Below are 27,823 nucleotides of genomic sequence, written 5' to 3' on the forward strand. Positions count from 1 at the left end.
CCAATTCTTCATGAGTTTGTACCGTATTGACTGTTAGTGGAATGTGAATTGTTTGTTTCCTTCGCATTAGAAAATTAGAATTTTCTAACTTCCACACGAATCGATTTTGTGGGCGGCGAAGCAAGTAAACCTGTCGATTGAGGTGCAGGTCCACTAAAGATGAGCGAATAAATCCTGTGGACTCTCAGTACCTCATACGGGTCTAGAGACTTCGAAATGAGTTCCCATAATTTTGTGTGGTCATGGGAATTTGACGTTTTCGTTCTATCAGTTACTTGTATTCAACTCAGGTAAAAAAGAGTAAAACATGTCAGTCGGGCATCTGTAGGCCTATCATTGTCCAACAAATCGTAAGCTTCACCGCAGTCGATTTTGGATTAAGAAATCCTTGAACTCCATTCAAAATTTTTCACGACAGAAGGTTGATTCTGTCGATTTCTCTAGAGAGTGAACGAGGCGTCAACGTCAAGGGAACGGTGCACGTGCTAGATGCAAGTTTATACTATTGTATAGTTAACAATCGAGTAGATGATAGTGGTATAGTGCGATGACCACTCATCCACTCCGCACAAAATCCACGAAAACGGCTCATATTCTGTTCACAATTATCGTTATCATTAACGTCAGAGCGGAATACATACGTTCAAACGTGCTCATACAATAAAAATCCCACAATAGAAAGGAAATGGGTGAGTGGATGGGCCCATCGCTAACTTACCACATACACACAAGTTGCCTATTCCTCCAAACAGACCCATGTGGTCTGGCATGAGGGAAAATACCTTACAGTGTCAGTAGCTGACAACATGGCTACCATTCCCGGGAGTCGGCTGCACCGACAGCAGCCAAATGGGCCAAAACTCCATTCGCCCCTTTCCATCACGATTCCATCACGCGATTATCGTAACTCTAGGTTTAAGTCACTCCGAACTGGACATGGAGACGAAGGTTTATAGAAGCAACTGACTACCCTACGCACCCAGCTCAAGAATCACTGCTGGTCTCAATAAACACCTGTTTCCTGATCATCACATTGAGAGGTTATCCGGAAAAGAACATACCAGTCATGGCTTTTGAAGTTGGCCAAATACTCGAAGTCTAGAAATTCTTCATTCACGTCTCGGTACAAAGAAACGACACGGATTTCACGGTAATGTGACACAAGTGGCACACGATTTTGAGCCTTTCTGACCCAACAAGCAGCGCTAATCAGATAAAGCAATTTTTGTGACCAGCGACTTCATATGTTCACACAAACATTAATGTGGCTACAACGCCCCCGAAATGTAGTGTTTCCCAAGTTTGACAAAGTTCGAGTAAATCGCAACGATCAAGTTAAAAAAAACGCTCTGCAGCATGCTTCCACAGCTCTAAAGTGCAAAACACTTGCAAACGAGTTAAATTCAGGCCAGTTTTCAGACTTATCTGACGTCATCCCCAAAGGGACAATAACATAGGTTTTGATACTGGTGCCAAAAGTAGGATGGCTGCCAGCATATTCCAGATACGAAGCTCTTCCAACGTCCCTTCATGAGCTTATCTGTGAAATTAGCTAAAGACCTGCGGAATGTCCTTGCCGGATAACACTGTTTTTATGGAAGATTCCAGGTGGTATTTGCAGACAAAATACAATGTAAGATGTCGAACCAGTTCGTTTTCGGTGTCTCACCTACTGGCTAAATATGACGCAGAACATGACGTGAGTGGTGAAAAGTACGATCAGTCGGTCATTATATGGTGAATAGGTACAAATACTTAGCAAGTCCATTTCGGTTCCCACCCACATGGGCTCATTCATGTTAGGGTCACGTCCACCCTGTGAAACAGTCCAAGGTATGGTATGGGGCTTTCGCTAGTTGTGCTAACAGAGGTTGTGGTTGTAAAAGCTCCACGACTGAAAATGTTGCGTGACAAACTAACCTCGGATAGTGTGGGGTCACAATGTGGCAAGCCTGATAATTTTTTGGTATCGGATTCGTCCAGGACTTACGTCTTAACGATCCACTGGGGAGAGAAGAACGGTGTTCACGAACCGGTGCAGAAGAAAGCTGTTCGCCTAATATAGTTAACCGTATAAGAACACAGATACCTTGGGTGGTCGGCCTGCACTTTGGTTGCCGAGCTGTAACCGGTCAACAAGAGGTATTAAACTGAAGCATCTTACGTGCATCATCATCATCATCATCAACAGCATGACATCAGTGTTCAACACCGATGCTTCACTGCCGTACAACCATGATTTATTTGAAAGCCTTAGTGTAAAGAAGAGAATAAAGGTGGACGGGGAAGGGACTTAATGCTACCCTACAACAGTCTTACCTGAGCCACCTAACTATAATCGCGAGCACTAGAGGGACGATGTTAGAGCTATTTATTAACTCCAAAGGGAATGCCTTGGGATTCAGTATCGGTTACTCTCAGATTCCCATGCAAAGCTCAATTATGTTAGCGAACTCTTGAGAGCTACCCCCGGTGATTAGACAATCCTCCCGGCAGCATTTTGGATAGCTAACTGCGCCTACCTCATGAGCCCCAAGAAAAGCGAAACTGGTCGTGGGCTGTCGAAGAGTTCTCGGCAACCTTATGAGTAGTTACTTTCATGAGAAAAACCAGCCTCCCTTCGAATGCTGCTCTAAGCTACCCCTAACTTGGAACGTGCAACCAACACCCATATAATTTCCTCATTGTCGAGGAGGAAGAAGACGTAGGAATTATCATACAGAAAGACTTGTGGGACACGCATCAGTGCCTCGCACCACTAGCCTTGTATTCCAGCCTTTCGAAGGAACCCTTCGCAATCCACATGAAACCGCGTGTGGAGTATGCCGTTCAAACATGATTTGATTTGAAGTCTGATGGTCATGGGTTAGAACAAACCCGAATAGGAGACATCAAATTGGTTCGTGGATTTGAAAATCTCCGCCCATTATCATCCTCATCATCACCGACAGCATGATGTCAATGTTCAACTCTGACGCTTCGCTGCCGTACAACTATGATTTATCTGAAAACCTTATTGTCTCGTTACGGATCAATGTTCACTCTGACGCTTCCCCGCCCGAAAACTATGATTTATCTGAAAACCTTATTGTCTCGTTACGGATTCGTCGATGCCAACCCACACGAGCTATGGTTTTGAGACAACGACTGTCGAACACCTGAAGACGTCTCAGTTCCGCTACCCGAACAGGTCAAGTCTCATTGCCATACAACAAAACAGCTCATACTGTAGCCTGATACACACGTCTCATCAGATTCGGTGATACACCGCTTTGACGCCATAGGTGTCACGCGACCTGAGCCTTGCAGATCCATGCATTGGCCTCACCTGTCCTACTACAATCAGAACTAAAACAACTTCCAAGAAATGTGGAACGCTGTACAAATTCGAGCGTCTCTTCGTGGACTATAAGTGGCTGCATGTCCAGGACCATGAAATACAATTTGTGGTTGCAAAGTGTATACCAAAGAACAGGATGATCTTGGTCAGTTCATCCAAAAGCACCTGCGCCTTTATACCCTCTTCGAAGAAGAGAACGATGTTGTCTGCATAATCCAGATCGACAAACTTTTTGGTCAGAGGCTATTTGAACATTGAGGTTTTGAAAATATTCCAGCGTTTGTCTCATCATTTCAATGATCACAAAGAGACTGCATCTTACCATGGTGTGACGACTTGTGTACCTCCGCGACCCATAGAGCTATGCTGGGTGGTATCCATGTGACACTCACAGAGTCTCTCAGGAGGGTCAATGGTTAGAGGTCTGGCTGACACAATCTGCTGGCTCTCCAGTGTGGAGGTTGGAACATGCATCGCAACTTATTCTATAAAAATGGTAATACACTTGCATTTCCCACCGAAAACTGCTGCATTGCGGTCGGGCTTTTATGCCAAAGACTTTGGTCAAGGACCCTAATCGTCCTCCAGTCTAGGTCTTGGTACCCTGGCATTATCCTAACCCAAGTACAACCGTGATACTTGCAACTAACAATAATTTCATGCACATTGTTGAGCGTGTGGTGTCACCAGCCGGGTGGCCTTATTTGCTGTATAGAGTAGGGTGGATAAGCGAAAACATGCTACCGCTGACGTCTGCGTTCTCACACATTCAAAGTTTACCTCTTCTCCTTCATTCCGCCCAAGTTCAAATAATCTATCCGCAGGTTCCAGCTTTGTTCACCATGTATCACACTCAACTTCAGTTTCTGTATGTCCGACTTCAGTGACAACCCTAAACACTTCAAAATCTGTTTTCAAGACCTTGAAGTGGGCCTACTTAGCCGCATTTAATGTTTGCACACTGAATTAAGCAGGTCAACATGTGGATTCAGCTCATATATTTAATGTTCCCTGCACTGATGTATGCCCTTTGTCAAAAACAAAGGATACAGAACGCAAGTATTGTAATTGATCTGACAGCCCCCTCGCTCTCTTCCAGGTTTTGTGTGCACATTTCTGATGCAGAGGCGGCTGCAGCTGGATATGCTTGGGTTGGTATTGTATTGAGCGCAAGCGTCTCTACTCGATTGGATACCCGTTGATAGTCTCGGGTTCGTTTGGCAACGTCTGTGAGAGAATCTCGAGAAGATGAGCTCCATTGCACCGTGTATTCTGCTTACACCCCAAAGGACTATACCTCTTAATCTGGGGGGCGGGATGGCCCAAGTGGTAAGAGCGCGAATTTACTGACCGGAAAGTCCGTGGTTCGAATCCGACCTCCGCCTCTCGACTTCCCCTGTCTAGGCTTGGGCAACCTGGCAGTATTCCAGCCCTCGTGCCTCCTTCGTGTGGCATGGCAGCTTGACAACGAAAGGGTGTTAAAGCTGGTCGATTTTTTTCTTAATCTGCCAAAGGCCGTTTCTATGGCGCTCTAGATACTCTTTTATAACGGGCTAGGGTCTCACGTCACTGTGGTTTTTAGTGACATAAACGTCCAGGTAGGTAGACTAAGGGCTGCTGAGGCCAAATTAGGTGGTCGTCTTGGGTTGGATCAGACGCACACAAAACGAAAATCGTCTACTCCGGATGCGTGCCGATCACAGACTGTTCCTTTGCAGTACCGATTTCGTGAACAGCGGGAACAGCTTAGCGACGTGGTGCCCACTAACGAACCAGTCCCGGATCCAAATAGATCACATCGTCGTCAGTTACCGGTGGCGAGAGTCGATTACTGCCTGTCGCTCTTTCCGGAAATACAGCGCGGACAGCAACTGATGAACCTAAGCGAAACATTCAGGACCGGCTCTTCGAACACATGTCGGACCGCCTTTGTCGAATAGTAATGGCAGTTCGGTGTAAATATCCACAGTTCCACTCCGAGCCGGGATTTCTGTTTGTGGAACAACCCAGCCAACTTTATCGACCTCTGATAGGACTGTGTCTTTGCTTTCCGACTACAACCACAGCTCAATTGGACGCATCATCCGACGCCAAGTAAGACTGAGTGTCCGCGCAGACCGCGAAGCTTTGTGGACCCGCAAGGCCGAAGAAATAGAAAAGGGAAAAAGTGCTGGAAGCGTTTACAGGCTGTTCTGCTTGATTTGTTCGACTGGTTCTCGGAAGTCTCTTGTCGGCGAAACTCTCAGAGACCAGAATGGCTCTCTAATATCCAGCAAGGGAGAACGTTTGGACAGCTGGGCACAGTAATTCGAACAACAATTCAGTTGTCCATCTGCTACCCTCAAACCGGACTGTCGGCCTTCAAAAGAAGTCATGGTTGTACGGCAGTGAAGCATCGGTGTTGAACACTGATGTCATGCTGTCGATGATGATGATGACGGGAGTGTATCTGCTGGAGTCAATGCATGATTCTCGAAGGTCGTTACAACTCAGTTGGTCGACGCACACCGACCAACTCCAGCTATGATTCATCGTGGTCCAGGATTGATACCCATTCATATGACCTAGCCCCGTGTAGTGGGAGTCGACGACTTAGTTAATCGATTATTGATCCGTTGAGTAGAATGAGAAGACTTCGCCTAAGGATAGGCTTTATTCAACGTATAAGCACAGTATAGGCTGCAATGATAAGTGAAAGTGAATTAATGGAAATAGCAGTAAAGCGTAACTTTCACTACATTCACTCCGGCAGGCAAAATGTCAGTTGAACCTAACAGAAATGTGTTGTTGGTAACAGAAAATGAACGTAATGCGGATGAACAGTTGAAAATGGTTAAAGTAATTTTTAGTATTTTGAGGGTCTGAATGGAACACTAAAATAACGTTTCGTCGTGGACGCAAGAAAGTTTGTAACACCTGATCTAGACTTCGCGGCTGCGTAAATTGTAGGGACGAGTGCGTTGCTGTTGCATCAGAAGATTCTGAGCATTTTCTGATATGCTTGTTTTCGGTCTGTTTCGAATTTCTGGTAATATTCCAGCATTTCCTTCACTGGAGTGCGTTGTGCATCAGAAGGTTCTGAGCATTTTCTGATATGCTCGTTTTCGGTCTGTTTCGAATCTCTGGTAATATTCCAGCATTTCCTTCCTTGTTGTTATCATTCGATAACATTTGAGACTCGAGCTGAACATTTTCTGATCCCCTATCGCCACCTGCGGGTGCGAGTTGACGGATGGAAACTGTTTGGTCCCTACCGTCTTTGAGCCGAATATGGGCATACTCAGGATTGCATTCTAGTAACGTCGCTTCTTCCACAATTGGGTCATATTTTGATGTGCGGTCAAACGACTTCACAAGGACAGGACCTGGTGATGTTAGCCAGCTAGGCAGAGATGGTCCGTACGATGATCGACGCTCGTGAACAAACATTCTCTCATGTGGCGTTGAATTAGTAGCCGTACAGAGTAACGACCGAATGGCATGCAGAGCATCGATGAGCATATGTTCCCAATGTCCAACGTCGAGATTACGAGATGTTAGACCGAGTGTGATAGCTTTCCAAAGCGTTCCGTTTAGCCGTTCCACTTGTCCGTTGCCCTGGGGGTTATAGGGAGTGGTTCTGCTGGTAGCTATATGCCTGCTATGCAGAAATTCTTTGAGTTCGACGGACATGAATGAAGGGCCTCGGTCCGAGTGAATATAGGCTGGCATACCGAATATTGAAAACAGTTGACATAAACAACTGATGAGTGTCGATGCTTTCATATCCGGACAAGCGAAAGCAAATGGGAATCGCGAATACTCATCTATGATCGTTAGCAGATATTTGTTACGAGTAACCGAAGGTAAAGGTCCTTTAAAGTCGATGTTCAGGCGTTCAAACGGCCGGGTAGCCTTTATTAGTTTTCCCTGTATATGACGATGAAACCGAGGTTTTATTTGCGCACATACCCTGCACTGTGCGCCAACGGCCCTAACTTCGTTCAACGAATATGGGAGATTTTTCGATCTGACAAAGTGAAACATTCTTCGGACTCCGGGGTGGCATAACGAGGTATGTATGGTCAGCAGTTCGGAAGAATTAGACACGGAGCTACAAAACTGGCGGGATAGTGCGTCGGCAGCTTGATTCTCTTTGCCCGGACGATAAACGACATCATAACTGAAGGGAGAAAGTTCGATGCGCCACCGTAGTACCTTATCATTTTTAACTTTACCTTTATGGTTAGTATCATACATAAAGGCAACAGATCGTTGATCCGTTATCAACTTGAAGTGATTACCAATGAGGTAATGTCGCCATTTTCGTATAGATTCAACTACTGCATACGCCTCCTTTTCAACAGCGGAATGGCGTTGCTCAGATGGAGACAGTGTTCTGGAGAAAAAGGCCACTGGTCTTCCGTTTTGATTTAGGGTGGCTGCGATTGCCACATCAGACGCATCTGTCTCGACTACCAACGGTTGTGTGTAGTCGATAGAAACAACCAGGGCGTTAGCCAGTTCCGATTTCAGTACGTGAAACGCCGTTTTCACCGATTCAGGTAGAGGAAATATTTGGTTGTGCACGAGTGGATAAATTTTATCAGAAAAATGTGATATCCAGTGCGAATAGTATGAAAACAACCCGATCGCTCGCTGTTGGGATTTTTGGTTACTGGGTAGCGGAAGATTGCGGAGTGGTTGCAATCTATCGGGGTCTGGTTTGATAGTACCTTTAGATACTTCATAACCTAACAACCGTACAGTTCTTGTACAGATTGTACTCTTTGCTTCATTGAAAATGAGTCCGAAACGCCGCGCCACTTCTTTGAACTTGGCTAAATTAGCATCATGTTCTTCCATAGACTTACCACATATAGTGACATTGTCTATATATGCAAAAGTGTCAGCCAGTTTCTCTTTGGCAATGATTTCATTAATTGTGCGTTGGAAACAAGCAACGCCGTTCGTCACACCGAAGGGTATCCGACAAAATTGGTACAAATTGCCATCAGCCTCGAAAGCAGTATATTTACGTTCGTCGGCGCGGATAGGAATTTGATGATAGGCACTGCGTAGGTCGAGTGTGCTGTATAATTCATAACAAGCGATCTTTTCTATCATTTCATCGATGCGTGGGAGTGGATACGCGTCCAGATACGTATAACGGTTAATTGTTTGACTATAATCAACCACCATTCGTTTCTTGTGACGCTCGTTGGTTGTGACCAAGACTTGAGCGCGCCATGGTGACGTTGATGGCTCTATAACTCCATCACGCAACAGGGTATTTATTTCCTTGCGAATAAAAAGTTGATCAGGAAAAGACTGACGTCTGGTTTTTGTCGCGACAGGTTTACACATTAGTGATAGATTCTGGAACAAAGTCGGTTCAGGAACCTTAGCAGCTGTCAAATTGCAAAGGGAAACAGGTGGTCGGGAACCGCCGAATGGTATTTCTAATCCCTCGTGCAGGTTGAGGAAGTCGTGACCGAGCAACACATCAGCACATAGATGCGGCAGAACGGATAGCCTGACATTTTTGTAATCGAAGTCTTTTAGCTGTAGGTGCACCAGACAATGTCCAAGGGTATCACTCACAAAAGATGTGTTAGCCATAGAGATTTCGCTTCTTGATTCAAGTACTCGCCAGCTATACTTATTGACGACTGATGCTGAGATATAGTTCTCAGAACTACCAGTATCGACTAGGGCTTGGGGACGGACACCGTTAACATGAACATGGCTAATCGCTCGTTGTATGCATACGGGAGCAGACGCAACAGTAAGCGCCGACAACAAAGATTGAGTAGTCGCCGTCTGTGGCTTGATTTTCTGTTTGGAACGACAAACTGACTGAAAGTGACCCTTTTTACCACAGCTTGCATATGGCATTTCTGGCTGGACAGGCTGTTCGCTGATGTCGGCTATAGCCACAAAAGAAACATTTATTAGTTACCGCAGAAACCAGAATTGTATCTTCTGACTGGGCTGTATCTTGAATTAAGGCACTTTGTGGAGCATAGCATACCCATATCTCCTAAAAGCTGTCGCTTTACAACTACCTGCAGTGGAGTGGACTGTACTGAGTGAAGCTTGCTAAGGCGGTTTAAGTCCTATGCTCTCAAACGGCGGTTTCCTAGACATTACAACCTGGAGGTCTTGTTGTCACAGTGGATTACCCTTCTACTCAGTCTCTCTTTTAGGCCCATGGCACTTTATGCGCCGAAATAAACGAAACCTTTCTAATTATTTGCATTGCCAAAGCAACGCATATACCCGCGTCAGCAAGCGGGAGATAAGTAGACAACATCCACCGCAGCTCCTTCATTGGGCCCTGTTGCTTAGGTTACTGGTGTACGTCAAAACCCTGGGTGAGTTGGGATTTTCCCTGCTTCGAATCTTACTACATCAGTGAGCCCATCATCCAGCTTATACGGAGATTAATTTGGACCCGCTCTTAGTTGCATTGATTGATATCATACAAAAATCCACATTCCCTGCGCTTTCTTCATTCTGGTAGCAGACTTAAATGAATTGAGCATCAGGTATGATAAAGTTACAACCAAATCGGGACTGCGTATGTCATCAGTTAGTAATGTGTTCGGAACATTCTTGGCCTGGAAAGTCTAATTTCCGGACCAACTGCGGGTGCACGGACCTAGATGAGGGGGCTGTCCACTGTGTGAAAGTAATATGGAGGGCGAGTAATAAAAAACGCACTTATATTTTTCTAATGTGTTTCACCCAGCTTATACCAGACCCCTGGATCCTAAGGACCCTAAGAGACATCACAACTGTATTTAGGAATATTCATCCTGTTTAACATGTTCTGTATGTTGATGAGTCCGAACATTGAAAACTTGGGACTTACATTAACATTATTCTGGTCTGAGATGTCCACCTTCTGTCCATGAAGGCCTACTTTGATTTATCCACCCCAAAAACAAAGCGTTGGACTCAGGTTGACTCTCATTAACTCTCACTAATGGTACATGACCCTAACTGTATTAAGGTTCAAACTTCTAACATTTGGCATACAAGGACAGCACTTTACTGCTGCTCTTTTATCGCTCGCTGGATGCACCTGAACTATGAAAAATCAAGCATATTTTTGATTGAGTACTGCGTATGTCCTTGCTGCACACCTTGGAAGATGACCCATTAGGTAACAGACACCCGTCGGTCGGCCCGATTAGGGCAGTTTTTGGGTCACCTGAAGCATTGAGCGAGAGCGTTCAAATCGCTCAGGTAACGATGCAAAGTAGTTGTAACTCACGCGCTTCATACGCCTAATAACCGAAGTTCAAAGTTGTATACACCCCGAAGTATACATTGTCATTGATGCTAGAACACTGCTTATTCTTTATTATTTTCGTACCGTAATAACCACACGTGTACTAGACGAGGACTTTTTACACCGGGTCGTGATCCCAGATAGTGTTGCTCTGACCGTGAAGTCTTTAGAATCTCATTCCGGGAGATTGCGTACTGTTTTGAACGTTTTTTGGGTTAGCTTGGCATACTGTTCAAGTTGTGAAACACACTTTAGTTCAATGCCTTCGGCTCCTAGTTAAGGGATTCTCGGCTGAAAATTCTCTGGAACCTATTGGTTCACTAGCGCACCTTCTGAGGGAATTAATTTCGAACCTCCCGGGATTCAGACGGAAGGCGGGAGTCTAATGGAAGTATCAAGATAGCCCCCAAGCTCTTTGTCCGGGGTAAAAGCTGCACAAGGACACTACAAAGCAGCATGGTAAGGCCGGAGGAAGGTTCTCCTTTAATCAAAACTTCACGTGTTGGATTGTACATACACAGCAGTAGTAAAACGAACAGGACAATAACCATCTAAAAACGTGTTTTCGGTACAATGCTAAAAATGCCATCCAGCTCAACCCAGAGCCATGGGGTTTAGGTATCAACGTGGTTTGGCCTTTTCGTATGACTGGCACTTTGCAACTCTTAACATGGCGTTTTCTGACCACCCGTACTGTCATCAGTGAACCCGAAGATTGCGAAGATGTCAGTGGGACCAAGTTGACCATAATATTTAAGTTACTTTGACAATCAATATCACTCAACCTGTTCGAGTGTTTGCGGCCCATTAGTTCAAATACACCAGCTGAGAAGTACACATATGGAACAGCTCAATAAAGTCAGTTAGTAACCGAAGAAAGGAGAAAACATGGGGAAACGTCTTTCCAATCTAATGATTGCAAACATGAGTTTCTTGCCTCATCCTGCGAATTTTCCGTCCAAAAGAGGATCGGGGAAATCGGTAACAGTCTTTCATGCAAGTTGGATACATAAGCGATCATCACCGATCTGATAATGGATCTAAAATGTGCAGCACACCCTCAAGGTGCAAGTCGCTGCTTTCTGAAACTAAACCGCCTTCAAGGTACTTCCCTCACGTGTCATGTGCATCAATCTACTATGGCCAAATTGTGTCACCTGACTGTCACTAATGATCCCACTATGTCTATTTGATGGATTGAGTCAGCTGAAACAGTTCAGTTCGATCAGTAACGTCTTTCATGTTGCACTATTTAAAACGCCAAATGCTCGTGAGGCAGAAGCCATTAGTTCTGGAAAAGTAATTCGCTACGCACTTCGCTCCGTCTGTGATCCGTCAAACGGTAAAATTCGTCTACCCTTTGAGTTCAAAGTCAATATAATCCTCAACATCTAACTGTTAGCAAGCTTTCTTGAGGACATGATGCATAAAAATTGAGTTGGTTTGCTTGATTTAGCCAATACTTTGAAATTCTTCATGAATTGCACCCATTTTTGAGTGCGCCTACCCGACGAGCCGCAAGAATGGTGAATTTGGTCGTGGGCCTAATGGATAGTGTGTGTATATTGACGAGGTAATCAGAGGATTTTGGTTACTCTTGTGCAGAGTCATCCATGTTTTTGAGTAGCGCTTTTAGCTAGCTGCCGTTTCACCACACCGTAGGGAATTCTTATAAGTTAAGCAATCCTACGGCTAATCACTGGAAGCACCTTTGTTAGCTACCAACTATACTACCGAGAAATTTCATCTTTTCATTTGTTTTCTGTGTTTCTCACTTTGTTCAGCCTTGTTGTCTTTTTGTTCCAGCTCACTAATTCTTCAAAGTAATTCGCAAATTTTAGATGAGTTGAACCCCATCCCCTTGGATTGAGATGCTTGATGAGGATTGTCTTCTCGAGGTAATCTGTTCATACAGTTGAATTTATTGTTTGTTTTAGAGTCATCCGTTGCAGCAATACTTGTCTGATCTGGGTTTGAAGGAAAACGCTATCCCGGTCCGACCTGATTCTTCGAACAGCCCGAATGCACATCACGCTCTCTCGGATAAATACGCTGCGTTGAGAGCTCCTCTGTATTACATCTTCTCTCCCGCTTTCTATGTAGGTAATATGGGGCTTAATCCGACTGCTTTAGTTCGCACATTGTGTCAGGATAAATATACTACGCAATCTATCTTTCGTGGCTCTTCACTCTCCTGAAGATAATCCGATTTTCCAACATTTCGAGCAGATTCATCGGACGGATTTGGATGACTCGTTCAAGTAGGTTTTGCCGGATTTGTCAGCCTTATTTATCAGGTTTTCTCTTCTTGTCTTTGCGCTCCATCTGGGATTGCTCAGTCTTTGTTGTTTCTCGACTTCTTTATGTCTATGGCTTCTGGCAACCTTTAGCTTCTGCTTTTGCCTCATATGTATATCTGCAACGTTATTCATGCTTGTGGTCTTATGGCTGGTTCGCTACATTTCGAAACAGACCACTCTGATGGAGACGCAGCTTCGTTCGTGTGTCATCTTCCTACTGAACTTCGAACAACACAACACATTTGGAAATGTTGGGTGTGCTTCAGGTTTTCATATATTGACCGATTTCTTTACAGTATCCCTTCATCACGGAGCAGCCGTTACCTACAGCAAAATTTCCTACTCCATCTTCGCTCACATGTGTCAAAGATGTTGCATCTTTCACTGTTACTGAAGAGTGAGTCATCTTGGGCCTCCTTAAGCGGTTGGTTACAGAGTTCCCTCTCTCTGGAGACCTCTGTAGTAACCTGTCCCTCGAACAGGTTCAGAATTTGAGGGACGCTCTCCATCAGAAACAGTATGAGGACTCAACGCTGCTGAATGACTGCAAGGTTTTTCTCTCATATTTTTTTGCTTGTTATATTCCTGTAGATGCTCCGTGAGGTCGGTCTCCTACTGGATTCGGATGTTTTCAGCCAACTGATTGGAGTTTTTTGTTTCCTTTCAACCAAGGACGTACTGGACTGGTGTGAGTTCTTTTGGTCACCCAGATATTCAAATGTACTATTGCGATCTTCCTTTTTACAGATGACATTCACCAAACTAGCTAAGTTGTCGTTCGACCTGATCGGTTCGTATTCGGGCTGGTTTCGATTCTGTTTGATTTCGGCTCATACAATCGTTGTCTCTGAGTGATCTCAAACTTTGATTAGTCAGGTTGTTTTCGCAATTGACACGATTTTCAATCTGTGTCCATGCCAGCGAATGAGGCACAATAAATTCATTGTTTATCGATAATTTGGTGTATCCATGACAAACACCAATCGGTCTCTTAGGTGTATCGTTTAATTTGGGGCTAGTCCAAACACGAATTCCGAATGAAACAAGACCGTACAAACTCTATTTCCCCATCAGTATATGGCAGCACACAGATTAAAATAAAACAGCCACATCCACTAATTAGATACATTCCTTGAAAAATGTTTAGCTATGCAAAAAACTTTTTCAATTTATCGATACTTTACGATGCAATGAGAGCTCGTGGCTTGTCAAACTACATGTGGGCGTTTACCCGGCTTCTCGGTCTCTCACATACTGAGCAGGGTAGTGTGGCCTGCAGTAATCTTCATCTACAAGTCCTAGTAAGATCAGAATGGTCATCAGCGGTCTGAAAATGCCTGTCTGGCACTCAGTTCGTTTCAAAGACCACAGAAACTCGGCTCAGCTGAAGTTCCATCTACGCTGAAGCGCCACGAACTACTGTGCAGCCTTTTCAACCTTGTTGGCCACCGCCAGTTTGCATCCTACAAATCTCCAGGCTGATATGAGCCCGCGATATCACGGTTAATAGCTGAGCGCTCACGGTAAAAAATGGCGACACTGAAGATTCGTCTCCCTATAACCACAAGGTTTACTTGACTACTGACCGGAAGGTCCGTGGTTCGAACCCGACCTCTGCATCTCGACTTCCCTTGTCTAGGCTTGGGCAACCTGGCAGTATCCCAGCCCTCCTGCAACCTTCTGGTGGTATGGCTGTTATGCACCGAAAGGGTGCTACAACTGAATGGTTGTATTATCATTTTTATTCGATTATTCTTCAGGCTTTAATGTGAAGAGAAAAAAGTGATTGAGGATGGAACATGGTGCTTAGCCTATCACAAGCATTCTGAGTTGCATACGCCTCCAAGCGTTCAATCGGACAACCTGGAAAGAAACTGATAACACCAACGTCCTTGATATCGATCGGCCGTCATTTGTTGTAATTTCTCCAGCCAAATACGGGGGGTGGCTCACAGGGACCTCATCTTGAAGGTGAACCGCATCAACGATACCTCAACTTTCCGTAATCTTTTTCACACCCTTCTGGCAAATCATGGGTTGCGCCATTCTCAAGACGCACGGAGAACAACACTTGTTTCGGTAGGCGACGTTTCTCCATGCGTAACACATGGCCGAGCCAGCGCAGTTGATGTTGTTGCATGTTTCCCGCGATTGAAGTACCAGCTGCACAAACAAATGTTCTCTTTTAATTACCTCGTTGAAAATCCGTTAATGCCATCCGATGCGGGCAGCACTTGTGAGACATTCGTAGTCAATGGCCTCATCTGTTCGCAGAGGCCATGTTGCAACTATACAACACTACAGCTCTTACTGTAGAAGAGCACTAGACTAGCATGATTAACCCGCTTGTAGACGATAAATGGCTTCATTATCCTTCAGACTCGACGTCAGCAGATTCTGTCGATGCAAGATGGTGGTAAACTCACTTTTTCTTGAGTTTTCCTCCTCATCTTTATGGTCAGTGGCACTGTGACATGTTAGAAAATTACGGCATTTTTAATCAGGATTCCGAATTATTCGCGGAGAAAATTTCCAGACCAAATCAGACCATTCGATTCTAAGATCGTAACATATAAAATACGAGAGTGGTTTGATCAGTTCAGTCTGTTTCTTTTCTCGCTCTGTTGTAGGCATCCATGAATGTAATCAGTTGTTTCATAGCAGAGTAAGCCAGCACGAAATCGTTACAATTTGAACTTGTGTTTGGGAATGGAACAGGAAACAGTTACAAACGACAAATTATTCACAACTTCAAGTGTCCTCGAGTTGGAGGACTTTTCGATTTCTCTTCGCAAGCATACTATACCGGCGATTGGGTCATGATTCGTATACACTGGTGGTCATACTTTGTTCCTTACTAGGCTTCACCTACGCTTTATAGAATCCCTCCAGATTCGGTAGTGGGGATGAATGATCTTTCCCATACAACAACGGTTATTTATTTATTTTGCTTTCTTGACCCAACACTACTAACAAGTGTGTTGAAGATTAGTATAGCCGGAAGATTTAGCGGATATATATTGGTATCTCCCGTTGACATCAAGTTGATGTCTAGGCTATTATTTTCCATTGGCTTTCATCCAGCAGAATTACCACTTGATAGTATGACTTCACTGTGGTAGAGTGATAAACAGTTGATCTTCCACGAAGGTCAAAATATCTTCTGGGCGATGATATTCACAAGCGTCTGCTGTGGAATTAAGACACCTGGTTGCCTGACTCTGCAGCTGTTCTTCTGGTTTTTAAAACAGGATCATTCTTATCCTAGAGCTGTTTCGGACAAGCGTTACGACATGCAACTCCCAAACTGTCCACTTTTTCACGAACTGTCCAGCTTCTCCTTGCATTGATATCGGGGCAACTGGTGCATTCTTTTGACGAACCTGGATATCTTCTCACCTTGCTCTGGTTGAGGCGTTTCTTTGAGAGAATCGTGTTGCTCCGATCACGTGAGCCCTCAATTCATCACCATTTAGTGTTATCAAANAAAGATGCCGATGCCGATTGGTAGAAAAATACGTATCCAAAGACTTCAACTACTCTGCCAATTTTCATTTTGGTGATCGAGAAAAGCTACCTGTTGAAAACGAGAGCTTGGATATGTGCACGCCCCTGAACAATCGACTATGCCAATGTCTTCAACCTTTGATGTGTCCCGTCTCGTCCAGGCAATGTTCAGCCTAGATTTCATACTTCGTCACCAAGCCTTTGTTTGGCCCCCAGCTCTCTCCCATTTTCGGCATGGTTTGTGTAAAAGAGCTCTCCGGGGAAATCGATTACCGGCATACAGAGCACCTGACCAAACCAGATCAACCTGTGATCAGTCATTCCGTCGTGAGTGAGTTATTTCTTCCGAACACTATTCGACATACTTCACCCTCACTGCTGCGATGTTCCACCAGCCACCAGTTGTCAAACACTGAAAGTTTTTAACATCTTTAGCTGTTTTCTGACCCATATAGCAATATGAAGTGCATCGCACTATTGTAAACCCGACTCTTGACAGATAAGCTGATTTCACGCCTGTGCCACAGTTGATGCAGGTTGACTAAAATGCTGTTGGTTTCCCCATCCAAATGGAAATATGGTCTTTAGCCAAACCACCGGGTGTACAGGTATACAGCTATACACAAAAATACCTCGATCGCTCCACCCGCAAGTATTTGATTTGGGTTTGATTCTACTCGGTCTTGCAGCGGCAGTTTACATGTGTGAAGCGAATACCCAGCCGCGAGGCAGAACTGTTTAAATTATTTGTATTACTTGCATTCCGAAGGAATCGAATTAGAGGAGGGCTATGTCGTCTGTATGCTGCGTATCTGGGACCATTTCGGCCCGCTAGACACTGGAGGTCGGGAATGAGTCTTCCATGATTGCATCATATTCATGACGGGTTTGAAGAAGAAAGGTGAGTAGAACAGCCTACCTGACACGTGATAAACAATGCTAAGAGCTTGCCGTAGACCTTCGCATCCACGGGAGTTACTACGCAACCCAGTGAGAAAGACCGGGAATTTATGGGGAATGCCTTTGCTCCATAGGAACTGCCACAGCGCCGGAAGATCAGCAGAGTCAAATGCAGCTTTCGAGCTAATAAAAACGGACAGTTTTGGTTACCGGAAGCAGTACCGCCGCTCCGGAATCTGTCGGGGAATGAATTGTGATCGCCGCATCCTCTTGCAGAACGGTTTTCACGAATCTACCCCTCTCTGTGTTCGGTCAACTTTGGAAGCTTGAGACTGCAGAGCCACAGCTACCGGACTGACGCGACGGTGGTTTTCAAGCTGTGTTTGAGTACCATTTTTTTAAGATGACCCTTGGTGTGTTCCGTTCTATGGCTACCTGTTCTTCACTTTATATAGCATCAATAAGTTTTATCAGATGGGTAACCGGGAATTCCTCGTCTTTGAAGATAACTGGATACAAACCGTCCATTCATGGTGCCTCCACCTTTGGAACGTGTAGTTCGTACCTTATTTCTTTGAAGTGATGAAGGCCCAGTTCCCATTATTGTTTGGAATTTTTGATCCATCCTTTTAATAGTTTTTTTGGATGAATTATTGAACCTTCTTTTTTTGCTAACAGATCCTTCCGTTGCCCAGTCGAAGCGGACAGTAAGGGACACGGGTGTTTCTGGTGGTGAAAACTTTTCCCACCTAAGCTTTTGTTGTCCACAAGAGCTTTCGATCTTTCTTTTGGCTGTTCACTGTTCAGCGTTTGTTGTATATGCGTGCACCATCGTACTTTTGTTTGGATTTCCTAGCATCAATCGGGACTAGAGGCCTCGATCTTAGCCACTGGTCATTGGATCGTTTCGGAGAAGTCAATCAGGCTGCTTTGATGACTGTCAGTACATCTCGTTTTACATTTTGCGATTCTGCATCCACGTGCTGGTTACCAGCACTGTGTTGGCTTACCGCACAGATTAGTCTGGCTAGCATAAATCGGTACTGTTGGGTTTTGGTAGTTTTCTGAAGATGATTGGTTGACATGCTTCTTGTTGGTTTGCAAGGGCCTAAAGGAAAGCAAACTATCATGCGAACTCCCACTATGGCGTAGTCGGAATCAAACTCTGTTCCAGAAGAGTTGGTATTCTTGAATCGTAACCCTCCATCGGTGGTGATAGCCACAGAATCTTATTTGGTCTACAATTGATTTGCATTTGATCGGCATCAGGTTGCGAATTCTTGCTGGCAGAAACATTTCATGATCAGCGCACAGCTGGAGGAGTCGCTTTCCGCTCTCTGTGAAATGAGCAGTACTTCGAATCGAACACCCTGATGTGACTTCAAAAAGTTCAAACAACCGATTAGGGCATTCATAGTACCAAAACGAATGACAATATCAGTACTTCTTTGTCGGTGAATAAGCTCTGTTACATCTCGATATAGAATAGTCAGTGTCGGAACTGCAGTCTGTTGAGCCGTAATTGAATGCTTTAAACTTGTGTACATGTTTCGTTGAGACAACATACATAAGATTTAATGAACTGCAAATTCTGAGAGGTTATTGACCATTTTCCAATTTGTCATTGAGGACGCCCATATAGAATCTCGTCGATTTATCATTGTTACTTCGTTTATTTTTAGTGGACAGTGGGTGGATAGGGCACTTCGGTCAGATAATCAAATAATGTAGCGATGTTTGGTTGTAGAATAAGGAGGTAGACCGGTGAGCAAAGAACTTTGCGAACAAATGATACTTCCCGGTTGCGCAAACCGAGTAGGGAGTTTAGTCGAGGTACTCCACGTTGGGTCTACGACTGACGATTCTGCTGCACAAGGCAGTTGGACAAGTAAGAGCCTTTGCCTCAAAAGTCCAACCCGCGAGGCACCAGGTGTCTTCTTGGGTACTCTACCCAAGCCGATGACTCAATAGCTTGAACCACTGGTCTGCACGACTGTGGTTTATTTGCCGGGATGTAGCGAATAATGCATAGATGTCTCACTCCTGATCGAGCCGCCCACCGCAGATGCGTTTGAAACTCATCGGGCTCATGGCAAGGTTTATGTTCTCCGACTGTGCTGGGTAATTCGCTGGTGGTCATGAGATGACTCAGTGGTTAGAGCGCGGATTTACTAACCGGAAGGTCCTTGGTTCGAATCAGACTTCTGCATCTCGACTTTCCCTGTCTGGGCTTGGGCATCCCATCCGTCGTGCTTCCTTCGGGTGGCATGGAAGGTAAGCACCGAAAGGGTGTTCCAGCTGAACGATTATTTATTTATTTATAGTGGTCACGATCAACCGTTTGGTGGTCGGATTGTGCGGTCAACCTTTTCTTACCTGTCCCTCCTCAGAGGGTGGCGGTGTGGTTGCTTCCGCAAATATAAACAGTCCGGGCGCCGTGCTCGTACTTTACCCCCACGCCGCCTCGCAGTATGGGACCTCGCTACTCGTCGTCTGGCTCGTCCCGTCTGTTCTTCCTGGCACGATGGTACCTGTTGCAATAAGTTCCAACCAGTGTAACTCGTGGGATCATTGGCACACTCGATTCCGATCCACGTCAAGGTGAAAGTCCTAGGTCTGGTGGGAGGCGATAATCTAATAGAATTCATTGGGATGTTCTGCTGACCAACACTTTCCGAACTAGTGAGATATCCAAAAGCTCGACCAAGAGGATTGAACCTATTCATTCTGTACTCTTACCAACCCACTTTGAATATGGTCAGGCATTTTTTGTAAAGTTCCTCATGTCTCATACCAACCCAGATAAATGAGGGTTATATCCAGCGTATCTTGCATCTCCTCCCCAGGAGCTAGAAAGTCGTATATCACCTGAGGCTAGATTTTCGTTTTTGGGGCACTGGAACCGCTGTCTTGAGCGTAATTCCTAAACTAATGTCAAGCCGACTGGCACGGGCCCAGACGGGTATTTGTAGTATCATTTTTAACGAGATCCATTGCCTGATTAAGTCGGCAGTATACGGTCATTTGATACGTACCCGTGCAAGCTGCTATACAGCTCAGGTGTAACGAAAATATTTGACTACCGTGTTTTTGTTTCAGGGAACCTCATTTGGGTACTTGGAGACTGGGCCCATTTCCTCTATTCGGCGCAGCACTCTCTGCGGACGGTTGATCAGTTACATGTGGCACTAGAAAAAGGAACTAGTGTCGGTGCGAACGGCACAAAGGAGGACACTAATTCGGGTTGCGGTGGAGAATTTCAGGTGGTGCATCGAACGGCTCATAATCTACGATTGCATCTGCTGGTTGCGCTTGACAGGTACAAGTTTTTTCTCCTCCTTTGGCGGCTTTTTGGTGTCGCTTTAAGCGTGCTTTGCAGCTCGTTTTTTTTCGAGGTAGGCTCGAATTTTCTACCTCGTAATTTATCTCGATTAGCACAGTCATCTACATCACTTGTCAGTTGATTCTAGTGCGTCCGGCTCAGCAGATGTTGTGGTAAGCTGTGTGTGGCTGTTCCCCTTAGGCTTGGTCCGTCCAGACAGGGTAGGCGGAATAAATGATTGCTATTCGGGTAAGCGCGCACCACTGTAAACCTTTTTTGTGACTGCAAGTGCATCGTTGAAACAACGGATGCTGACACAGTTTGTGGCTGTGAAGAAAAACGGGACGAATATTGATTATTTGTGAGGCTTGTTTTGTGTGGCCACGATCACTTGTTCGAACAAGTGGCTAGTCTATTGTCACAATTTATGTGAAACTTCAGTAGGCTGTTGATGCATGACTGTCAAGTTTCACGGCTGGATCGATATTTGAATCGGCTGTTTCTCGCCATATATGCACATTTTCAAGTTACGTCCACAGAATAACAAAGAACAAACTATTACTCTGTACGAACGATTTCTCTGCCCCTCATTACTCAACACTGGAATCCTATCAGAATCCGCAAAACTCACTTCCCATAGAGTGAGCGCATAGTTCATCGTCCCAAACAAGTAGTAAGGCCCACAAGAACTCGTTTGACACCTGAGTTTCTCCGGTGAGAATAATAAGCAGCATATCTGTTTCCACATTGCTTACAAGCCGGAAACAGACTAACAGCAATGGAAACCGTGCAGTGATCACCATTTCGCATATCAGGTGACCTTTAATGCTTTCAGGTGATACCGTCTCATTCGCGTATCCAGATTGAGGCCTGGATCCATGGGTCGCCGGGTGAATAAAATTGTGGAACATCATTCCGATGACCCAGTTCCGAACCGTACCTTGATGTCTTCAGACTGGCTGCCGGCTCCTTCCCTGTTAACCTCTTCGAATTTTTTCAGATACAAATGTGTAAAACTTCAAACTTGGATTCTTCCATATCCTCGTTTGCCATGCATCGTTTTAGTTCACTTTATCACCTATAAGAGCCACAGACGCACGTGACCCATTTAGACATGTGCTATGCGAATCTTTTCCCCCGAAGCTAACTACCAATACATCCGAGTAATTTATGGCAAACATCTAATTCCCATTTTGTCCCGTATTATTCATTCATCTAAGCTTTCACGTGTTTCGGGGGCCTACAAATGAAGACCGCTTTGCTTTTGGGCCATCCTGCCTCGCAAGCTCACGAAAATGTGCCAGTAACACTATTCACGGTTTTCCAACGCCCGGCTGAAACAGCTTATGACGTATGATCAACCCTCTGTGGTGTTATCGCAAAGTTACGGTAATTGAGTCCAAGAGATGATCGCCAGTTCCACAGCGTTGTTTTACGACCTTATTAACTAGTCAATTCGATAGTTAAACAGAACGAACTTAACGCATCCAGTATTGTTTGGTGAAGGCTGTCGTCAGTCAATATGAATGCAGCCGATCGACAACTATTGAGCTCAGTGGTCAAGGCACGGAAGGTTCGTGGTTCGAACCCAACCCTCGACTATACTTGTCTAGGTATAGGCAGCCTGGCAATATCTCGGCTCTCGTGTTTCCTTCGGCTGGCGTGGCAACTATGCACCGAGAGGTTGTAGCTGAACCGTTATTACTTTTATCTTGTTTGATTTTATTTCGAGGCATAACTAGCCACACACTCCTCGTTGTACTTACCGGGTTTGATGTCACGCACTAGGATTAAGCTCTATGTGGTTTATGTTGTAGCAAGTATGAACGCTACCGGACCTTTTACGCTTTCTGTGGCTTAGAAAGTCCTCACATGAGCGAACGGTTTTCAACCTCTTGGATTGTTTTTTTTCTTTTGGGACCATCCTGTGTTGCTTTTTCCACATTGAGCAATTTAATCCACCACATGCAGTTGACCTTCGATTCTCTACAGGACTTACGTATTATCGTTCACATCTAGTAGCAAGGTACCATCAGCCACAGACGCTTGAGCGAACGGTTTCAACCTCTTGGATTGTTTTTTTTCTTTTGGGACCATCCTGTGTTGCTTTTTCCACATTGAGCAATTTAATCCACCACATGCAGTTGACCTTCGATTCTCTACAGGACTTACGTATTATCGTTCACATCTAGTAGCAAGGTACCATCAGCCACAGACGCTTGTGGGTTACGCACCAGAATGAAACGACCTCAAGGTAGCGTATTGGTTGAAACATACCATTGAGGTAACCCCGGCCATACCTTTTAACTTGTTCCCGTTCAGGCTTGACTGACCTGTCAGTATCTGAACCCTCGTGCTTCAGCCCTACACCGAAAGGATACCATGGCCGATTTACTGATGACGTGTGCGTCAAACGGACGGACTTCTCTCGTCCTTCTTGTTGTCCTAATTGTACTTTTGCTCCATTAAGAAGTTTTCTCTTAACTTTCCCTGTCTATTATGTGTTGTTACTACCATTTTGGGTCTAAAGCATAGCAAGCAAGTATGCCACAAAAATGGGTGAATCCAAAGTCTGATTTTACGTTTATGCTTATGCTAGTGCAACTCCGGCACCGTACTGCATACTGTTACTCCAGTTTTCCTTTCTCTACAGGACGAGAGAACTGGAAGACGCTCTCAGCCAAACCGATGGGGATACCTTGCTGCATCTTTCAAGCCAGCTGAGTTTTATACAGCTTCAACTTCAAGCATGTGAAAATTTTCGCGGAGAGCTGGAGAAGTTACTCGTATCTCCGTCGGGCGGAGGACAACCTGACTTCAATGACACTTCTTTAGGGGATACAGACGAACCAGTCACTTACAGCATGCTGCATCAGGCCAACCCTGTCACCATGGAAGCAAAGGATTTGGAGCCAGAAGATGATGTAGGTCCCTTATCAACCTACTTATGCGAAAATGCACCGAATTCATGCGCTCTATTCGTGATGCTTAGCACAGACACTGTTGCTAAGACGGGACCATTTATTTTTCCGGGAATACTTGTATGATAGGATTTGGATTGAGTCGTAAGTGCTGTCAATAGTTTTCCGTAGGCGAGAAGGCTTTCGAACGATAGACTTCTTGAACGTATTGTCGAAAGCCCGTCTTCTGCACGCGTTTCGTCAGCTCCGTTAATCAAAAGCCGAATCGAATTTCGCTTACATTCCTCAATTATCACGACCTTCAGCTGCAGAAGCCGCGCATACTTTGTACAGTGGTCATGGCTGCCATAGTTTCGTCTGCCGATAATCTCGCCAGGTAGGTATGGACAGCTACCCATGGGAGGCCTGTATAATTGATGCCCGAAAATGGGGAAGTTAATGGATGCTGTTTGGGGAGATTGGGAGGGCCACAGCTCGGGTACATGTTCACCATTGAGTGCGTGACTCGGCCACGCCCATGAATGTCAGTAGCCGTTGATAGGGTCCCCGTCTAATGTTCTCACCAAATTGAAGAGTGTGTAACTTGAGTTGACAGTCCATTGGTTCAGATTTCAAACCTCTAACGGAATCTACTAACGGCGCGAATTTGGATTCTGTTGTAAGGCAGCACTCGTGGATTTTGAGTTCAATAATCGTCCTAATGGCTTCTCCGGTGCGAAAGGTGTTTACATTAGAAACAGTCATCTGCTGTAAGTGGTCTGCGAACTCAATGCTTTACCCTTCTCTGCTTTCATGTTCATATATTCCTATTAGAAGGGCTTCACTACGAATCCTGTTAGTGAAATCCACCTTCAGTATGGGCACCCGGAAAAAATGCTGCCCACATGATACACATGATACATAATTCAAATACGTGCATCAACACTCGCTTGATGGTTTCCGTTTTGATAACTTGGCTGTTGGCAAACCTGCAGGTTTGTGCTTTTTCGGCCTCTGGAGTTTTAGGCTATTGACTTTTGCTTTCCTCCGGAAACTCGTCTCCAGACGCATGTTCCAACAGTGTGCAAACCACTTTTTTCAGGACATCAGCATGCCCAAACAACGGGGTAAATGTTTCAGAATAGCGCCAACTACAACGAACTTCTTCGGTCACCCTTAATTAGTGAGGCTTTTTCTGTGCGAGTTAATCGTTCGCTGAAAATTTCAAGAGCACGCTAAAATGTAACCTCTTGTCCTAGCGGTATATCAGCACCAGGGGCAGCAATACATCATTATTGGAACCCGAAGAAGGCCCTTGTGGGAAGTGAAAAGAAAGGAGAGTGTGAAGACATCGCAAAAGTTTTTGTCTCTGGGGAAGGTGGCTAAGAGCGAGGTTTTTTCTAAAACCATTGATCTTATCACATCTAAGCGTGCTTTACAGTAAGGGTGACGGACTCAAAATTTCTTGCACAGTCTAACCAACACGAGTCCAGTGCGCAGCGATAATCAAGCACTAGCTAGGCAGTCCGGTTAAGAAGTTACATCAAGCTTGCCACTGGGGTTTGTTACCTGCCATGCGAACTGCATGGGTCTCGCCCAAGAAGGCGCGGAGATCTCATAGTGCCCAAATTGACAATATCTGCTTTCATTTCGCGTTGCCACGTCACGATCTCTCTTCCGCTTGCCTTTCGCCAACAATATTTTAGAATGTAAAACGGCTTTCTGTGATAGACCGTGTTCGGACAAATGTAGGTCATGTCTTAACCCGTTAAATTGATGAGCTGTATCTGATGCTCAAACGAATCTGACTCGTATATTCCACAGTCAGCTGACACATAAATACCACACAGAAATAGGTTGTCAAATAGTTGAGTACATTTCAGGTCTTCAGATCAGAGAGGAAAAGTTCCAAACCATAATTTACTGTTGTAGACGGCTCAGTAATGTTAGTTTTTGACACCAAGGTTGACACAAGCTGGTGAATCTTGCCTGTTCCTTGACGGCCTGCGCATTGAGTTCATCTGTTGCAGCGCACTCAGAACCTATGCAGCGGTCGAGTTAAGTAAACCTATAAACGAACTCGTACTTCATACTGAGATGAGAAATCCCGAATTGTGATCTGACTTTGGGGGCAAACATTCCATGCTCATAAATAACAGAGTAATAGTATCCGCATGACTTTGGTCTATCAATATTTCTTTTGGTATTGTTTTGGGACGTACACCAACTGACTTTCTTGCGGTGCGAGTAAAGATGGATTCCACCATCAATTGTAGGAATTAATTATGAAACGATCGGGCGTGGATATTTTGGTATTAACTTAGAACGTAAACTGGCTTCAAACAAACCAGATGATTGACATTCTGCTGGCAGCAGAAGCCTCACTCCTTTCCAGCTCTTCGGTATCGACTTCCGCCGCAGTGCACGTCGATGAGTCACCTTGTTCACACCATGTCTTACCTCCCCGTCTATCAAAATAGGCTATATTGCAAACGACTGTCGATGACGAGTCTATGTGCCTGGATGTTTTCATTGAATAGTTCCTTTTTTAAGCGGAGCCCATCTGTGCTAAAGTACTGAGAAGCAGTTTACTGCAATTTCATCCTTACTGGGCGTCATCAGAAGTACGCATCTCACGAAACTCAGGGTTTCGAATCCACGATCTCTTGGTTAATAGTTTGAGTACTTAACTGTTCGACTGCGGGCTTCTGGTCAGCAGTGTGATTAAGTGGTACTTAAACGGCATCTTGATCTTTCTTGATATCAAAAGCTCTGTTGCCTCTGTCGCTTGAATTGGAAATGCCCAAGGAAGCAAGGAATACCTGCAGAGTACGGTAGCGTCATCCGGTTACCGTACAGATAAACATCGGGCCAAGTGAAATAAGGGTGTCGGTTATAATATTCTTTTTTGATGCTGCGGTCAACGGTGCCTTGAACAAAACACTGATTATCCATAGAAATAAACCCCGACTTAATCTCGCCTAACATACTCCGAGATTTGAGCACTCCAACTATGTAATTTCAGCCGTATCCATTTCTCGAGGCACACACCTTCGATACTCTTGCAATCTCTGCCCACCACTCTGGAATGCGTTTTGTTCTCCCCAGTGCAAAGTGACACTACTCGATTAGCAGTATCCCACGCTGCTATTCACCCTTGATGGTCACTGACCAGAAATTCGCGAAAAACCCATCTTACTCGATAACTGCTTCAATACGGATGGAGTGAGTTAGAAACTGACGAGTGAGATAATCAAGGCGTCTGGGTATTTCAAACCTAACCCACCTATTTCACTGCTGTCACCTGATCGAATGTTCGACTGCGTCCGGCGGAAAAGACCAAATACAGGCGCTGTTTATTCCACCCTATATTCGAACTGTGACATACACACACAGAAGACATGCAATGCCTGTCTGTTTGAGAACGTCGGTGCCTGTGAAGTATTCCTCGTGCTTAATGGGAGGAACCTGTTACCCACGCTGAGCTCCATCGTTCTGTATTTGGCCCAGAACGACCGAGCATAGTTATGTCGCAAAACAAGCTCCGATGGTTGACCCACCTTTCTCCATCGACTACTTCGGCGCACGGTTTTCTCAAAACTCTAAGCTACTTGGAGTAGACCATCTTGGCACTGAACTTCGAAGCTGCTTACCACTCGGCTTACATCATTTGGAGCGTTGCCTCTCCTGAAAGACGATAATAATGTCAACTTAAAGAGGCTCGCCGACATGATGTAGGACCAAACCCAGTGGTGCTTGTGATGCAAATTTTTGTTTCAACTCTTGCTGCCTTGTAATTATTGCTTTATTTCACTTGTATACGTTTTGTGGTACGCGGATCTACCACCATGTAAGGGGCGGAATCTATAAAGCTATAAATATGCACATCTTTGTGCGGGGGGCACAAAACCCCAGTGTGTTTCCAATGAACAGTTGAACAGATCCGTTCATCGTTCTTTCGGCTGAGTTTCGCGTACGGCTAGGTAACTGTACGCTCTTGTTCCGGTTCATGAAGCATCTGGATGCGCACAGTTTGAGTGAAATCTTGAGGTTCGTTGGATCAATGCTGTTACCTGTACTTCGTTTGTAAAGTTTGAATTTTGTCACTGAGACACAAGGTGGTTATCTCATTTCAGAGGGGTTTGGTAAACAATCGGTGGATTTATTGCTGGGCAACGTTTCGCTTTTGACACAAAAGCTTCGTCAGGCCAAGTGAGTAAGTAAGTAGGTTGATTGGGTTTTAAGGCAGTCAGGGAACCAATCCGTGAGATTCCT

The 27,823-nt window shown here is 44.9% G+C and overlaps 1 protein-coding gene across 1 annotated transcript in view; it reads left to right on the forward strand.

Annotated features, from left to right (window-relative positions):
- Nucleotides 1-5,756: 5,756 nt before the first annotated feature.
- T265_02865 (hypothetical protein) overlaps nt 5,757-27,823 on the forward strand; it is a gene marked incomplete at both ends in the record, with an annotated part of 29,472 nt that continues 7,405 nt past the window's right edge. Inside the window, 5 exons of the mRNA XM_009167209.1 lie at nt 5,757-5,832; nt 12,820-12,880; nt 13,216-13,316; nt 20,426-20,645; nt 23,302-23,572. Of these exons, the coding sequence (XP_009165473.1) occupies nt 5,757-5,832; nt 12,820-12,880; nt 13,216-13,316; nt 20,426-20,645; nt 23,302-23,572 (729 nt within the window). The remainder of the gene's footprint in view (nt 5,833-12,819; nt 12,881-13,215; nt 13,317-20,425; nt 20,646-23,301; nt 23,573-27,823) is intronic.

The sequence above is a fragment of the Opisthorchis viverrini genome (genome assembly GCF_000715545.1).
Source record: "Opisthorchis viverrini unplaced genomic scaffold opera_v5_37, whole genome shotgun sequence".
In the NCBI taxonomy this organism is placed as follows: Eukaryota; Metazoa; Platyhelminthes; class Trematoda; order Opisthorchiida; family Opisthorchiidae; genus Opisthorchis; species Opisthorchis viverrini.